Source organism: Ranitomeya imitator, chromosome 5 (assembly GCF_032444005.1).
Source record: "Ranitomeya imitator isolate aRanImi1 chromosome 5, aRanImi1.pri, whole genome shotgun sequence".
In the NCBI taxonomy this organism is placed as follows: Eukaryota; Metazoa; Chordata; class Amphibia; order Anura; family Dendrobatidae; genus Ranitomeya; species Ranitomeya imitator.
The window spans coordinates 297608283-297626474 of NC_091286.1; the positions used below are offsets into that span (position 1 = coordinate 297608283).

The following is an 18192-nucleotide window of genomic DNA, read 5'->3' on the forward strand; positions in this document are numbered from 1 at the left end:
GGGGGACTGCCTTATACTACAGGATCTGCCTACATGGGTTCTGCCTTATACTACAGGATCTGCCTACAGGGGTTCTGCCTTATACTACAGGATCTGCCTATAGGGGGACTGCCTTATACTACAGGATCTGGCTATAGGGGGGCTGCCTTATACTACAGGATATGCCTATAGAGGGGCTGCCTTATATTACAGGATCTGCCTACAGGGGTTCTGCCTTATACTACAGTATCTGCCTATAAGGGGGCTGCCTTATACTACAGGATCTGCCTATGGGGGGGTACTGTCTTATATTACAGGGTCTGCCTATAGGTGTGCTGCCTTATATTACAGGGACTGCCTATAGGGGTACTGTTTTATACTACAGGATCTGCCTATGGGGGTGCTGCATTATACCACAGAGTCTGCCTATGGGGGCTGCCTTATGCCATAGAGTCTGCCTATGAGGGGTGCATTATACAATATATAGTAGGCCTATGGGGAGTGCATAATACTACATTTAAGACTATCTGGTGCATTATACTATATGGAGGCTATCTAGGGGGCCATCATACAGTGTGGGGATTACAGTGAAGGGGCCATCATACTGTGCTGGAGCCATCAAACAGTTTGGAGGCTACTAAGGGGTCAGTATACTGTGTGGGTGGTACTATACAGTAAGGGAGCATTATACTGTGTATAAGAGAGCATCAATACTGTGTATAGGGGAGCTGTACAGGGGGGGAGACTCGAGACATTATTAAATGTAAAGTGGGCACTTATTGTTATAGGGGAACTCAGGTTACTGTGACTTTCAAAGGGGCATAAAGGGCATTATTACTTTCTAGGGGGCAAAATATGGGCCCTGTTTTCTAGGGCACTTGAACCCGGCATTACTATATTATAACGGCGTGTTTTAGAATTTAGAATGCACAGAGAACCACACAGCAGGTGCAGTAATAGGGACACATATGGCAGCAGCGGCTCAGTATTGGGGTATCAGGTGTAGTAATAGGGACACATACGGCAGCAGGGGCTCAGTATTGGGGTATCAGGTGCAGTAATAGGGACACATATGGCAGCAGCGGCTCAGTATTGGGGTATCAGGTGTAGTAATAGGGACACATACAGCAGCAGCGGCTCCGTATTGGGGTATAAGCAGGATGAGGAGTTTGTGCAGGTTGGGAATAGATGGTGATGGCTGGAATATGAGATGTGAAATGTGTCTTTGTTGTTTTCTCTGCAGACGAGTCCTGGGTGGAAGAAGTTGTGAGGTCGGTCTGGGCCAGATGGAAAAGACGGGAAAAGTGAACGATTCCATCAGAAAGAACGTCAGCGGTAAGTCATTATCTGTAACTGTGCTGTAATATGGCGGTAATATCTATATAGGTCGTTATAGAGAGATAATCTTCAGTAACAGCGCACCCATCTGCTGAGGTTCTCCTCCACTATTAGGGTGCGTCACCCAGTTGTAATCAAGGTTACCTGGTTAGGGGCCCACTTTGAAGCTTGGCCCCCCCTACCCCGAACCAAAACCCTAGCTATGCCTCTGCTTCTATCATATAGGCCCCTGAGAGGGACTTCAAATGGGATGTGGTCCTAAAAAAATGGTTTTGTAAATTTTGTTGTAAAAATGAGAAATCGCTGGTCAACTTTTAACCCTTATAACTTCCTAACGAAAAAAAAATTTTGTTCCAAAATTGTGCTGATGTAAAGTAGACATGTGGGAAATGTAACTTATTAAGTATTTTGTGTGACATATCTCTGTGATTTAATTGCATGAAAATTCAAAGTTGGAACATTTTTGACAAATTTCCGTTTTTTTTTCACAACGCAAGACATATCAAAGAAATTTTACCACTATCATGAATTACAATATGTCACGAAAAAACAATGTCAGAATCACGGGGATCCATGAAAGCATTCTAGAGTTATGACCTCCTAAAGTGACAGTGGTCAGAATTGTAAAATTTGGCCCGGTCATTAACAAGCAAATTACCTTCGGGGGTAAAGGGGCTAAAACAAAACTAGTGCTATATAATCGGACAAACATACTATAATAGCATATTTGCATCCCTACCATCTCCCATCAAAATCATTATTGCCATCAAAGGATTACCTCAATATATTCTACAGTTTTCTACAATAACAAGCACTTGCCTATCACTACTGGATTGTCCAGAATATCTCATAATCCAGACAGCACGACTCCCAATCATAATGAATTAGAGGAATGTTATTAGACTTCACAAATTCAATGCAGGATAAATAAAAGGGATAAAAACAAAACAAAACAAAACATGTCCTTGGATGCACAAAAGAATTATTAAGGTTAGGGTTACAATGAAACCTCTTATTTCATTTCAAGCACCAAGCTTTATCTATAAACAGAAAGTAAGAAATCTGCTAACAATTAAAACCTTTGTCACCAGGTCCAGTCACTCACAGGTAGCATGTTCCAGCGGACACTGAAGCCGCACTGCCCCCCGAACTTCCTCCAGTTATCACCCAATCTGAATTTTCATCATCATCAGGACAACAGTCATTTCTCTTCTCTCGATATTTCTTTGAAAAGCTCCATGGATTTTTCACTGGTCCAAATATGCTATCAGTGCTGCCGGATCTGCAGGAAACAAAACAAATGTAAATTTAGATTTCAAGTCATTAATGATAAGTCAGTTTCCACATACAGAACTACACTTGGAGATATATTATTAGGCTGATCAACCCAATAGTCAACAAATGATACAATACAGAAAAGAGTTTATGAACTATAGAATAGGACGTTGGATTATTATTTTTTTTTAAAGGGAAGCTGCATTATAACATGATCAATTGTGTAGATCAGGTTTTTGTCTTACAAGTATTTTTTATTTCACATCATAATTTTTACAAAAACGCCATTTTCACTGGCCATTTTTTTAGGTTTATACACTATCTTTTCAGGAAGCGTTTTCACCATGCTTTAGTCTGTCATAGACAGGATTACAATGATTGATAACTAGGGATGAGAGGATCGATTCGTGGGACTCTTATCCAGCGTCCAGATCTGTGGTACCTGTCAGCTGGGTGGGCACTCTGAGAATCCCTGACCTCCCGGCATTCAAAGCATGTCATTTGATTTGTCAGGGATGGTGTGATGTCATCTGAAGGGAGTGATGCACTAGACCTGGCTACTCAAAACGCACCAGGTAAATGGGATGATAAAAGATTTGCGGGTCTCCCATTTAGCTACCAGTTACCACTGACCTGGGGGCTGGAGCAGAGTCCCGTGAATTCATCCACTCATCACTACTGATAATACCTCTATACACAGCTGATAACAAAGGAACTACCAATTACAATAGATTTCATAACTGCCCTATCTCTCCCATCAAAATGATCTTTACACATGCTCTTTAAAAGCTCTAATACAAAAGATAGACTGAGAATCTGTTCATTGTGGCTAATGTGCATGTGTTGCAAGAAGTTAAGAGTCTAAAAACTATGCAGTGGCTAGTGTGAAAATTGCGAGAGTAATATTTTGTATTTTTAATAGATTGTGACGTGAAAAAAATACTGCCAAAAATGTGAAAGAAAAAATACATTTGCCATGCTGCAGCTATGCAGGTAACTGCAACTTCGACAAGATGGCAATAGAGTGGAAGGATAGCAACAAGTCTGCAAGGGTGGCAGCAGAATAGTCAAACAAGCCGAGTCAAAACCTAGACCGTCACACAGTACAAAGGTAAAAAACAAGCACAGAGTCAGTGGAGAGCCAAAGGGTCAATACCAGACAAAAGGAAGAAGTACCAGGGACCAGAGGCAAAGTCAAGTCAGATTCAAAGCAAAGTAAAACACCGGGAAATCCAAAAGCAATCAGGAAACACTAAGACATGACGGGCAGGGAAGGAGGAATAGACACGGGCAAGGTCAGAAAGCACAGCAGGACCAATCAGGGTACTACTAGAGTCAGATACTCATGCCGTAGGCAGAAAATATGACACCGCCTGCAGGATGCAGCGGCCCTAAATAGCAAACCTGAACCCAGAATGAGGCAGAGCAAAGTGAACCCTTGACATGATCAGCCCGTGAAAAAGGGAAGACAGGACTCAAAACCTGGACTGGATCATGACAGTACCTTCCTCTCAAGGGGAAACCACCGAACCCCCAGGTCTTCCAGGAAAACGTGCATGGAACGCCCGAACCAGACCATCAGTATGGACGGAACGCGCCGGAACCCAAGATCGCTCCTCAGGACCTTAAGCCCTCCAATGGACCAAGTACTGAAGCGAACTGCGAACCCTCTGAGAATGGACAATCCGCTCCACTTCATACTCAGTCTGACCATCCACCGAGACAGGAGGCGGAGGGGATGGCGCCCCAGCAGAGGAAGGTACACATGGCTTAAGAAGAGACTTATGGAACACATTGGGGATCCGAAGTGATGGAGGTAAGCGTAAACGGAAAGCAACTGGGTTGACAACCTCAATAATCTTGTAGGGACCAATAAACTTAGGACCCAGCTTAACGGAAGGAACCTTTAGACGTACGTACGTTCCTGGTAGTGGTTAGGTCCCACAGATCGTCGCTTATCAGCCACATTTTTTTGTTTGCCCTGAGCCACCCCAATGTTCTTCTGAACCTACCTCCACCAACCGTTGAACCGCCGAATCAGCCCCTGGACACCGAGAATCCAGTCTGGAAAATTCACCAAAATGGGGGTCAAAACTGTAATTACAGAAAATCCTTCCCCAGCACCACATTTCGAAGGTATTGATTCTTCTTCTGTCTTGTTTCTTTATCGTTTAGGTTTCGCATTCATATGTTATTACAGAAAAGGCTAGACTATGTGAGAGCCATGTCTTCTTTGCTGGTGAAATGCTCCTTGATTTGAATACCTTGTCCAGTGACTTCATTGTTGGAATTGCCCATAGCTATTTTCCTTTTGACTTCCAGTTTCATCACTGCCTCTTGAGGGATCATTGATGAAAGTAGGCTGATGTCCTTCACAACTTTGAATTTGTCGCCCTCTATCTCAAATGTGTCCCACTCGTATCTGGCAGTAGTGAATATCTGTCTTCTTTTTATTGAGTAGGAGTCCGATGTTCAAGCTTTCACTCTTGACACTCAATGTTGTATCATCTGCATATATAAGATTGTTGATGATTAGCACAGCAATTTTGATTCCTTCTTTTTTGGCAAGTCCAGCCTTCCAGAAAATAGCTTCTGCATACAAACTGAAAAGAAGTAGTGACAGGATGAGTTTTATCCGACGCCTTGTCCTACAATGAAGCTTGTCATGTCAGTGTTCTCTTTGGACTGTTGCTTCTTCGTTGACGTAAAGGATTCTAATGAGGTTGATCAGATGGTTCGGCACACCCATATCCTCCCTGGTATGCCAAAGTTTCTAGTGATCAAGACAGTCAAAGGCTTTGCTGTTGTCAAGATTTGATTGTTGCATTGTTGGTCTTTTCCATTATCCATCTAATGTTAGCAATCACATTTCTTGTGACTTTTCATAAAACCTGCTTGTTCCTCTGACAGCTCTTTGCCAAAGTAAGACTGTAGCTGTCTTTGTAGGATTTCAGTAGTATTTTGCCAGCATGAGGTATGATCGCAATAGTCCAATAGTATCCATAGGTGGTCGCTTCTCCCTTCTTCGGAATAGGAATAAACACTGATCTTGTCCAGTCCTTGGGCCACTTACCAGTTGACATGGGTGTATGATGACATTAACTGCTGCTTTAGAAGACTATTAGCTCTACTGGAATAGTGTCACATCCAGGTCCTTTGTTTTTTGACAGAAGCTTTATCGCAGCAACAACTTTGTATTTCAAGATGTTCGGTTCTCTATCATTTCCAGTCTCAGTTTCTTCCCGTATCACTGAGTTGTTCCTGTAGAGGTGATCCGTGTATTCTTTCAATCTTTACTTGATCTGTTCTGGCTCTGTTAGTTTGTTCCCGGTGGTATCATTCAACATTCCCACTCTTTGTTTAAACTTTTGTCATACCTCTTTTGGTATCACTTTCTGGTCTTGCCCTTTAGATGTTAGTTTTCTATCTCTGTATATATCTTTTAGTAATAAAGTTCTTGGTCTGCTGGAATAGCTCTCTTTATTTTTTTACTAACGTTACCTGAATTTGCGTCCTGCTTGCTACCTTTTGCCCTTCATCTTTTGTCAATGATCTTTAGGGTTTCTTCTGATATCCTTGGCTGAGGAGGTATCTTCTGCCTCTTGATTATGGTCTTCCTGGCTTCTTCAGTAATAATAGTCTTTAACACAGGCCCATAAATTCAATTACATTTTTGTACATATAGAGAGAGAAAGAAAGGGAACACGTAGTTACAAATGTTATAAACTACAACTCGTTGCCTGCCACTGATCTGTATCACCGTAAACATGCTGTTTTGGCAGAGGTGAGTTTTTGTGACCAGGCCTGAAATCTTGTGTAAAGCATGGAAGAAGTACGTGTTACCTTTCCCAGCACAGAGAGTATTTCTCATAAAGTATTGACAAGTCTGCTTTCACATGGAACAAGATAAGGCAGTTCAGTTTGCTGTCCTAGAGTTCTGTGGATTTTAATGGAAAGTATCAAATCTCCTTGTTTCTCAGAGCAATGAAGGCAGGCTGTGGTCACAGTGTACTTAAGTAAATTATTAGCCATTCATGAGCGTACGTCGCAGCTGCCGCTTTATTTAGCCACACAAAATGCAGGTGCATGGAAACCATTATTGTTTTTCAATTAGAATTCATGTTAAATATAGCAAAATAAACTACAGCTTAAACTAACAAAAATATACACTTATTGTGCACCCCAAGCAATCGTCTGCAGAGATAAACCATAGAATTAAAAACAAATAGGAAACTCATCCCTTTAAAGCAGCTGATTTAGGTCACTAGATGAGAATTTAGCTATATATAAGGAGATATACCCAAGATAATATGGCAAGCAGAGCAAAAAAAAAAAAAACACAAAAAAACCAACAACAGACCACTGCTAGTAAACCGCCAAGAAAATACTGGTGACTAGCAGGAAAGATCCTCCCATGGGTTGTTGTAAAACCACTTAAAATTAATAGAATCTAATTGCATGGATGCTGAAAGTGCAGATAGAAAACATATTTCCAGGCACTACCACTCCCATTATGTAGTACAAAAAAAGTCCAGTAAAAACACATTTTATGGATACAAGTTCAAAACTTATTTCTGGAGTAAATTTTCAATAACAACCTATTTTCTGATTCCACGTGGCACCATTGATACCCCATTGTCATGCTGATGTCACTGTAACCTTTGTAAAATGATGAGGATTCTAATCTAAACTAACTGGCTTTATTTCTGCAATGTTACTCACAGACACTTTTTTTTTCATATAGCGTATTTAACATTTCACCCACATTTTTTACTACTAGGTACGTAAAAGCTTAATTGGATGGCATTCAATGGTGATGTAAAGCATTTCCTGAAAAGATGGCAGTTTCGTAGTGCCATCTACTTTCATGGAATATCGAAGCCATTCCCTGAATGAGGGGAGTAAGCCAGGAAAAGATGCTTTCATTATTAATTACGGTATATTGCGGAGATACTAGTCTTCTCCACAAGAGAAATTTCACCTGTACAATGTATTGGGTGCAGTGAATCCGCAAGGTTCAGTGAACACATGCGGAATCACCTGTGTTCAATAGACAGCAGTGCTTTGGACGCAGTGAATAAGTGCTGCATTGAAAGCGATGCCAATTCCTGACCGTCTGCACATACCCATATGCTTTTACATTATTGAAATTTGGTAATTCCCTACTTGTACTGACCTACAGAATAAAATCTATAGAATCTCTCAGTAGGCTCAACCCTCCTAAGCGATCTACAGTGGGTACGGAAAGGATTCATATCCCTTTAAATTTTTCACTCTTTGTTTCATTGCAGCCATTTGGTAAATTCAAAAAAGTTCATTTTTTTCTCATTAATGTACACTCTGCACCCCATCTTGACTGAAAAAAAACCAAATGTAGTAATTTTTACAAAATTATTAAAAAAGTAAAACTGAAATATCACATGGTCATAAGTATTCAGACCCTTTGATCAGTATTGAGTAGATGCACCCTTTTGAGCTAGTACAGCCATGAGTCTTCTTGGGAATGATGCAACAAGTTTTCACACCGGGATTTGGGGATCCTCTGCCATTCTTCCTTGCAGGCATAGAAAGGTAGGAGACAAAAAAAGCACAAATAGGGTCTTATCCCCAGGATTGTTTCCAATCAATTATGAGAGAACTGCTCACCTGGTGGTACACAGTAAAAGCGTGTAGTTGTCAGCTGCTGCAGATCCACAGGTCGGCGCTGCGACCTCTCAGAACCGTTCTAATAGATGAATGTGGATAAAATCCATGCTGCTGTGACAAATGATGGATCCAGATATAGTTATAGGATGTTCGGGTGGTTTATTCAACGTGTTTCGAAGCTCATGGCTTCTTCTTCTGGAAGTTTCCACAGAAAGATGATGGATCCATCATTTGTCGCAGCAGCGCGGAATTTATCCACATTCATCTATTATAACGATTCTTCCTTGCAGATCATCACCAATTCAGTCAGGTCGGATGGTGAACTTTGATGGACAGCCATTTTCAGGTCTCTCCAGAGATGCTCAATTGGGTTTAGGTCAGGGCTCTGGCTGAGCCAGTCAAGAATGGTCACAGAGTTGTTCTGAAGCCACTCCTTTGTTATTTTAGCTCTGTGCTTAGGGTCATTGTCTTGTTGGAAGGTGAACCTTCGGCCAAGTTTGAGTTTCCAGAGCACTCTGGAAGAGGTTTTCATCCACGATATCTCTGCACCTGACCGCATTCATGTTTCCTTCAATGACAACCAGCCATCCTGTCCCTGCAGCTGAAAAACACCCCCATAGCATGATGCAGCCACCACCATGTTTCACCGTTGGGATTGTATTGGGCAGGTGATGAGCAGTGCCTTGATTTCTCCACACATACCGCTTACAGTTATCACCATAAAGGTCTAGCTTCATCTCATCAGACCAGAGAATCTTATTTCTCATAGTCTGGGATTCCTTCATGTGTTTTTAGCAAACTCTATGTGGGATTTCATATGTCTTGCACTGAGGAGAGGCTTCCATCGAGTCATTCTGCCATAAAGGCTCGAATGGTGGAGGGCTGAGTTGATCGTTGACTTTGTGGAACTTTCTCTCATCTCCCTACTGCATCTCTGGAGCTCAGCCATAGTGATCTTGGGGTTCTTCTTTACCTCTCTCACCAAGGCTCTTCTCCCACGATTGTTCAGTTTGGCTGGACAGCCAGGTCTAGGAAGACTTTTGGTGGTCCCAAACTTCTTCCATTTAAGAATTATGGAGGCCACTGTGCTCTTAGGAAGTTTGAGTACTGCAGAAATTCTGTTGTAACCTTGGCCAGATCTGTGCCTTGCCAGAATTCTGTCTCTGAGCTCCTTGGCCAGTTCCTTTGACCTCATGATTCTCATTTGGTCTGACATGCACTGTGAGCTGTGAGGTCTCATATAGATAGGTGTGCGCCTTTCCAAATCAAGTCCTATCAGTTTAATTAAATACAGCTGGACTCCAATGAAGGAGTAGAACCATCTCAAGGAGGATCACAAGGAAATAAACAGCATGTGACTTAAATATGAGTGTTTTAGCAAAGGGTCTGATTACTTATGACCATGTGATATTTCAGTTTTTATTTTTTAATAAATTTGCAAAAATTACTACAATTCTGTTTTTTTCAGTCAAGATGGGGTGCAGAGTGTACATTAACCCCTCTGTGACCTTAGACGTACTATCCCGTCGAGGTGCCCTGGGCTTATCTGACCCTGGACGGGATAGTACGTCATAGCCGATCGGCCGCGCTCACGGGGGGAGCGCGGCCGATCGCGGCCGGGTGTCAGCTGCTTATCGCAGCTGACATCCGGCACTATGTGCCAGGAGCGGTCACGGACTGCCCCCGGCACATTAACCCCTGGCACACCGCGATCAAAGATGATCGCGATGTGCTGGCGGTGCAGGGAAGCACCGCGCAGGGAGGGGGCTCCCTGCGGGCTTCCCTGAGACCCCCGGAGCAACGCGATGTGATCGCGTTGCTGCGAGGGTCTCACCTCCCTCCCTGCTCCCTCCAGCCCCGGATCCAAGATGGCCTCCTGCAGGGAGGGAGGTGGCTTCACAGAGCCTGCTCAGAGCAGGCACTGTGAAGCCTGCAGCGCTGCATGTCAGATCAGTGATCTGACAGAGTGCTGTGCAAACTGTCAGATCACTGATCTGTGATGTCCCCCCCTGGGACAAAGAAAAAAGTAAAAAAAAAATTTTCCAAATGTGTAAAAAAAAAAAAAAAAAAAATTCCAAAATAATGAAAAAAAAAAAAAATATTATTCCCATAAATACATTTCTTCATCTAAATAAAAAAAAAAACCAATAAAAGTACACATATTTAGTATCGCCGCGTCCGTAACGACCCGACCTATAAAACTGTCCCACTAGTTAACCCCTTCAGTAAACACCGTAAGAAAAAAAAAAAAAAAAACGAGGCAAAAAACAACGCTTTATTATCATACCGCCGAACAAAAAGTGGAATAACACGCGATCAAAAGGACAGATATAAATAACCATGGTACCGCTGAAAGCGTCATATTGTCCCGCAAAAAAAGAGCCGCCATACAGCATCATCAGCAAAAAAATAAAAAAGTTATAGTCCTGAGAATAAAGCGATGCAAAAATAATTATTTTTTCTGTAAAATAGTTTTTATCGTATAAAAGCACCAAACCATAAAAAAATGATATAAATGAGGTATCGCTGTAATCGTACTGACCCGAAGAATAAAACTGATTTATCAATTTTACCAAACGCGGAACGGTATAAACGCCTCCCCCAATAGAAATTCATGAATAGCTGGCTTTTGGTCATTCTTCCTCACAAAAATCGGAATAAAAAGCGATAAAAAAAGTCACGTGCCCAAAAATGTTTTCAATAAAAACGTCAACTCGTCCCGCAAAAAACAAGACCTCACATGACTCTGTGGACCAAAATATGGAAAAATTATAGCTCTCAAAATGTGGTATTGCAAAAAATATTTTTTGCAATAAAAAGGGTCTTTCAGTGTGTGACGGCTGCCAATCATAAAAATCCGCTAAAAAACTCGCTATAAAAGTAAATCAAACCCCCCTTCATCACCCCCTTAGTTAGGGAAAAATAAAAAAAAATGTATTTATTTCCATTTTCCCATTAGGGCTAGGGTTAGGGCTAGGGTTAGGGCTAGGGTTAGGGCTAGGGTTAGGGTTGGGGCTAAAGTTAGGGTTAGGGTTTAGATTACATTTACAGTTGGGAATAGGGTTGGGATTAGGGTTAGGGGTGTGTCAGGGTTAGAGGTGTGGTTAGGGTTACCGTTGGAATTAGGGTTAGGGGTGTGTTTAGATTAGGGTTTCAGTTATAATTGGGGGGTTTCCACTGTTTCGGCACATCAGGGGCTCTCCAAACACGACATGGCGTCCGATCTCAATTCCAGCCAATTCTGCGTTGAAAAAGTAAAACAGTGCTCCTTCCCTTCCGAGCTCTCCTGTGTGCCCAAACAGGGGTTTACCCCAACATATGGGGTATCAGCGTACTCAGGACAAATTGGACAACAACTTTTGTGGACCAATTTCTCCTGTTACCCTTGGGAAAATACAAAACTGGGGGCTAAAAAATAATTTTTGTGGGAAAACAAAAAGATTTTTTATTTTCACGGCTCTGCGTTATAAACTGTAGTGAAACACTTGGGGGTTCAAAGTTCTCACAACACATCTAGATAAGTTCATTGAGGGGTCTAGTTTCCAATATGGTGTCACTTGTGGGGGGTTTCTACTGTTTAGGTACATTAGGGGCTCTGCAAACGCAATGTGACGCCTGCAGACCATTCCATCTAAGTCTGCATTCCAAATGGCGCTCCTTCCCTTCCGAACCCTCCCATGCGCCCAAACGGTGGTTCCCCCCCACATATGGGGTGTCAGCGTACTCAGGACAAATTGGACAACAACATTTAGGGTCCAATTTCTCCTGCTAACCTTGGAAAAATACAAAACTGGGGGCTAAAATATAATTTTTGTGGAAAAAAAAATATTTTTTATTTGCATGGCTCTGCGTTATAAACTGTAGTGAAATACTTGGGGGTTCAAAGCTCTCACAACAAATCAAGATGAGTTCCTTAGGGGGTCTACTTTCCAAAATGGTGTCACTTGTGGGGGGTTTCTACTGTTTAGGTACATTAGGGGCTCTGCAAACGCAATGTGACGCCTGCAGACCATTCCATCTAAGTCTGCATTCCAAATGGCGCTCCTTCCCTTCCGAACCCTCCCATGCGCCCAAACGGTGGTTCCCCCCCACATATGGGGTATCAGCGTACTCAGGACAAATTGGACAACAACTTTTGGGGTCCAATTTCTCCTGTTACCCTAGGGAAAATACAAAACTGGGGGCTAAAAAATAATTTTTGTGGGAAAAAAATTTAGTTTTATTTTTATGGCTCTGCATTATAAACTTCTGTGAAGCCCTTGGTGGGTCAAAGTGCTCACCACACATCCAGATAAGTTCCTTAGGGGGTCTACTTTCCAAAATGGTGTCACTTGTGGGGGGGTTTCAATGTTTAGGCACATCAGTGGCTCTCCAAACGCAACATGGCGTCCCATCTCAATTCCTGTCAATTTTGCATTGAAAAGTCAAACTGCGCTCCTTCTCTTCCGAGCTCTCCCATGCGCCCAAACAGTGGTTTACTGCCACATATGGGGTATCAGCGTACTCAGGACAAATTGGACAACAACTTTTGGGGTCCAATTTCTTCTCTTACCCTTGGAAAAATAAAAAATTGGGGGCAAAAATATAATTTTTGTGAAAAAATATGATTTTTTATTTTTACGGTTCTGCATTATAAACTTCTGTGAAGCACTTGGTGGGTCAAAGTGCTCACCACACCTCTAGATAAGTTCCTTAGGGGGTCTACTTTCCAAAATGGTGTCACTTGTGGGGGGTTTCAATGTTTAGGCACATCAGTGGCTCTCCAAACGCAACATGGCGTCCCATCTCAATTTCTGTCAATTTTGCATTGAAAAGTCAAACTGCGCTCCTTCCCTTCCGAGCTCTCCCATGCGCCCAAACAGTGGTTTACTGCCACATATGGGGTATCAGCGTACTCAGGACAAATTGGACAACAACTTTTGAGGTCCAATTTCTTCTCTTACCCTTGGAAAAATAAAAAATTGGGGGCAAAAATATAATTTTTGTGAAAAAATATGATTTTTTATTTTTACGGTTCTGCATTATAAACTTCTGTGAAGCACTTGGTGGGTCAAAGTGCTCACCACACATCCAGATAAGTTCCTTAGGGGGTCTACTTTCCAAAATGGTGTCACTTGTGGGGGGTTTCAATGTTTAGGCACATCAGTGGCTCTCCAAACGCAACATGGCGTCCCATCTCAATTCCTGTCAATTTTGCATTGAAAAGTCAAATAGCGCTCCTTCCCTTCCGAGCTCTCCCATGCGCCCAAACAGTGGTTTACTGCCACATATGGGGTATCAGCGTACTCAGGACAAATTGGACAACAACTTTTTGGGTCCAATTTCTCCTGTTACCCTTGGTAAAATAAAACAAATTGGAGCTGAAGTAAATTTTTTGTGTAAAAAGTTAAATGTTCATTTTTATTTAAACATTCCAAAAATTCCTATTAAACACCTGAAGGGTTAATAAACTTCTTGAATGTGGTTTTGAGCACCTTGAGGGGTGCAGTTTTTAGAATGGTGTCACACTTGGGCATTTTCTATCATATAGACCCCTCAAAATGACTTCAAATGAGACGTGGTCCCTAAAAAAAAATGGTGTTGTAAAAATGAGAAATTGCTGGTCAACTTTTAACCCTTATAACTCCCTAACAAAAAAAAAAATTGGTTCCAAAATTATGCTGATGTAAAGGAGACATGTGGGAAATGTTACTTATTAAGTATTTTGTGTGACATATCTCTGTGATTTAATTGCATAAAAATTCAAAGTTTGAAAATTGCGAAATTTTCAAAATTTTCGCCAAATTTCCGTGTTTTTCACAAATAAACGCAGGTACTATCAAAGAAATTTTACCACTATCATAAAGTACAATATCTCACGAGAAAACAATGTCAGAATCACCAGGATCCGTTGAAGCGTTTCGGAGTTATAACCTCATAAAGGGACAGTGGTCAGAATTGTAAAAATTGGCCTGGTCATTAACGTGCAAACCACCCTTGGGGGTAAAGGGGTTAATGAGAAAAAAATGAATTTTTTTTAATTTACCAATTGGCTGCAATGAAACAAAGGCCGGGATCACACACAGCGAGATACGGACGAGTCTCACAGGTTAAAACCAAGTTCTGGCACCTGCACTCCAAAGAGGAGCGTGTGGTCGCATAGCAATACATGGAGCCGCACGCTCCGCTTCGGAGTGCCGGTGCTAGAGCTTGTTTTTAACCTGCGAGACTCGGCCGTATCTCGCTGTAGTGTGACTCAGGTCAAAGAGTGAAAAATGTAAAGGGATATGAATAGGTTCCGTACCCACTGTATATCCAAGCAGATCATAGGAAACTGAATACAATGATATATCAGATCGCACATCTCAGGGGTCATATTCCAGAGAAATACACATTTTTCTTATATGCAAATGAGCTGTTCAGGACTATGGGTCTGACACTGATCTGCATGAGTATCTGCCCCAGAGCTTGTATAAAAAGGGGAGGGGGGAGTCTTATAAAGTGAGAACAAACCTTTAATTTTTTTTTAGAACTTATAGGTTATTGAAATTTTGAACACAGAGGAAAAAGGCATATAACATCACTTAAGGAAATACAGGAAACATCTACACAATGCACAACTGGCATAAGTAGACTTTATTGTGATTATCTGATTGCGACTAACGTGACATTATGCATGGTATTAGTACATGCTAAGGCACAGATTATTAAAGGGAATCGGTCACCCCAAAAATCTCTGACTCTCTGACCTTTCCCAGCGCCTGCGCACTGCAGTACTTTGCTCTGCCCTCAACAGGGCAGACAAAGTACGCCTGCGCAGGAGCCGCGGCAAGAAGACAAGAGGACGTCAATGTATGAAGATGGGAGGCGTTAAACCCGCACTGCGACACCTATCGGACCCGAAACGAACTGGGACCGCCCCTGGGTGAGCATAATATAACCTGTTTTTCTTACCTTTCAGGTTACATCGGGGGCTTATCTACAGCATTACAGAATGCTGCAGATAAGCCCCTGATGCCAGTGGCATTAGCTCATATACGATTTTTGGGGTGACAGATTCCCTTTAATCTGCATGTCACGATGCAGATATGCGCCACGATAAAATTTGTTCCAGAAAAGTAGGTATTTTTCCAGAAATTTTTTGCAACTACTTAGAATTTATTATAGACGTGTTTATTTCCTTTGTGTGTATTGGCTATACCCTATAGATGGTTTAGCGGTGCCCGGTAGCCTCTAATCCGGGCACTACTAATCCATCCAGGGAATAGTGTCACTGCACAGGCCTTTACAGGACCATACAATACATAATTCCGCCCCAAGGACTTTTGTTTCCCTGATGATGTCTTGACACTAATGCTGAAACGCGTAGGGACTTTGGGGGACATAGACATTAGGTCCACTCTTGGGTAATTCTCTTGTTAGTGTAGGAGTCTTTGCTTGGAGCACGTCAGGGGATATATGGGCCATCTTAGCATTCCCCTTCCTGCAGAGGCTTCCTGAGTGAACTACACTAACTACTAATGTTATGGGTGAGATCCTTCCATTGTCTACCTGCACTGTTTTCGCCATGGGCACTTTTTGCACTTTAGCACAATATCTGTGTACCTTCACTGTGGTATTTTAACCTATTTATCACATCTGTGTTTACTTAAGCATGATTGCTCTTTTTAGTACTGTTCTTTAAAAATATAAACTTTATTGGTACTCCCATTGTTCAACATAAGGCATGAAATAGAAACTCACTGCGCACACATCACACAAGCATTATGCACACAATACACAAGCACAGGGCAGACATCACACAATTATAACTGCACAAACTACATTAAAAACATGTCAGTAAAAAGCATCTTTCAGAACTGTAGTAGTTCATCTGAACCCCTTCACAACATTTGAAGTAAGTTTACTCCATGGTCGGGAAGGGGTTTCCACAAAATGACGAACTTCATGGCAACCATGCGGGCACAGGAGCGGTAGATTAATTGAAAGCCGAACCTCAGCTGTCACTGCCAGGAGCAGTGCCCACACCTGCCTTGGCCATTTAACTACCTTAGGGTATGTGTGCACATTGAGTATTTACTTGCAGAAATTTCTGCATCTCTTGGCAGCATAAACACTGTGGCAAAAATGCGCGTTTTGCTGCGTTTTTGTACAGCAACAAAAGCTTTTTTGAGTTAAAAAAAAAGACATTTTAAAAAAAGTTTTAGGGGGTGTGATGAAGTGGGAGACACGCTCCACACTTGGTGGACATGCCTCCTAGTGAAATCTCTTTGGAAGGATGTAGTTAAATTAATTAACACTGTCTTGTAAAAGGAACTACTCCTTCCACCAACGGTACTTCTTTTAGGTGATAGGCCAATAAATGCCAATGGTAAGACGTGTCGGCCATGGCAACTAGAAACCACATAGCTGGGCAATGGAAAACCAACACTTTATCGATAACCCAGGTGAAAAGATGGATAAATTTAATTATGCTATACAAAAAATAGAAGCCACCAAATCCGACTCTCTTGAAATCTTCCGAGGTATTTGGGACCCATGGATCCAGACTCAGACTGATCTGTATAAATTAAAACATGGATACTTCTAAGTGATGACTAGGACTTAAGTCCTACACGAATTATAGAGTACGTCAACATAACCCCCAAAGTTATTACTCAAGGTTTTACATGCTTTCCATTTTTTATTTGTTTTGTCTGTTTTATTTCCTTTTCCTTTTATTATTAATATACAATGCAGCTAATGCTACACAAACGTATATGTGTTCTTTCCAGCTAAAATTAATAAGTCAAGGATATTACCGTATATTAATATTATTTACAATGATATACGTCCCCCTACTTCATATTTCCATGCCATTCATGTTATTCTGATAATATCTGCAATAAAATTGTTCAAACTAAAAAAAAGTTTTGTCATGTAATTTCTTAGTTCAACACCACCTTTTTAATTCTGATACAGCAGCATCAGGGTAATGGGATTAGGACTTGGTGTCAGCAGCTGCCATTGACACCAAGCCCTAGGTTTAGTAACGTAGAGGTGGTAGCCCGACATCATTACTAAGCCGGTAAGAAACACACAAAAACACACAACCTAACCAGCCTATGTAGGACTGTTAACAGAATGAACCTACATACGCTGTAACCAAACAGCAACTGTTAATTTAAAAAAAAAAAAAAAATTTATTCTCACAATTTTCATAACCAGCACAGGAAAAGCTGACGGCTGGTGTTAATATTCTGATATTAATATCAGCTCACAGCTGTTTGCTTAGCCTTTGCTGGCTAGTTTGCAGAGAGACTCCAGAAAAAACGTACATAGGGTCCCCCTATAAAATCTAACCAGCAAAGGCTATGCAGACAGCTATGGGCTGATATTAATAGCCTAGGAAAGGGCCATGGATATTGGCCTCCTCCCAGACTAAAAACATCAGCTTTCAACCGCCCCAGAAAAGGCGCATCTATAAGATGCGCCAAATTAGCGCTTAGTCTTGCTAATCCCACTTGCACTGTAGCGGTGGCAACTGGGGTCAGGGGGTATTTGATGTCACCTTTGTATTGTCAGGTGACATCAAGCCTACAGGTTAGTAATGGAGAGGCGTCTATAAAATGCTCCCATTACTAACTCCATAGTGATATTATAAAAAAAAAATTGATGTGACTGCTCTCAAGAACAGCCGGCTACACACTGACACAGGAGGTATTCGCTCCCGCAGTGTATAGCACTAAGCTGCGGTAAGAGAGTTCACCAGATTTCATCAACTGATTAGCTCAGGTGATCTCCGTAACGGCACCAACCATTGCGTGAGAAAGTTCTCACACAGCAGTGGTGCCGTAAGTGAGATCACCGGGGCACATCAGCTGATGAACTCATGTGACCTCTCTCACAGCAGTTCAGTGCTATACACTGCGGGAGCGATGGCGCTCTTGTCAGTGTATCACTGGCGGCCGGTTAGAGCAGTCACATCTCCCGATG

General features: G+C 41.9%; 1 protein-coding gene across 2 annotated transcripts in view; it reads right to left on the reverse strand.

The window, feature by feature from the left end:
• Nucleotides 1-18192, reverse strand: part of QRSL1 (glutaminyl-tRNA amidotransferase subunit QRSL1) — a 121988-nt gene that overhangs the window by 61130 nt on the left and 42666 nt on the right. For both annotated transcript variants that reach the window (XM_069726280.1, XM_069726282.1), the window contains one exon: nt 2423-2599. In XM_069726280.1, coding sequence (XP_069582381.1) covers nt 2423-2599 — 177 coding nt within the window. The remainder of the gene's footprint in view (nt 1-2422; nt 2600-18192) is intronic.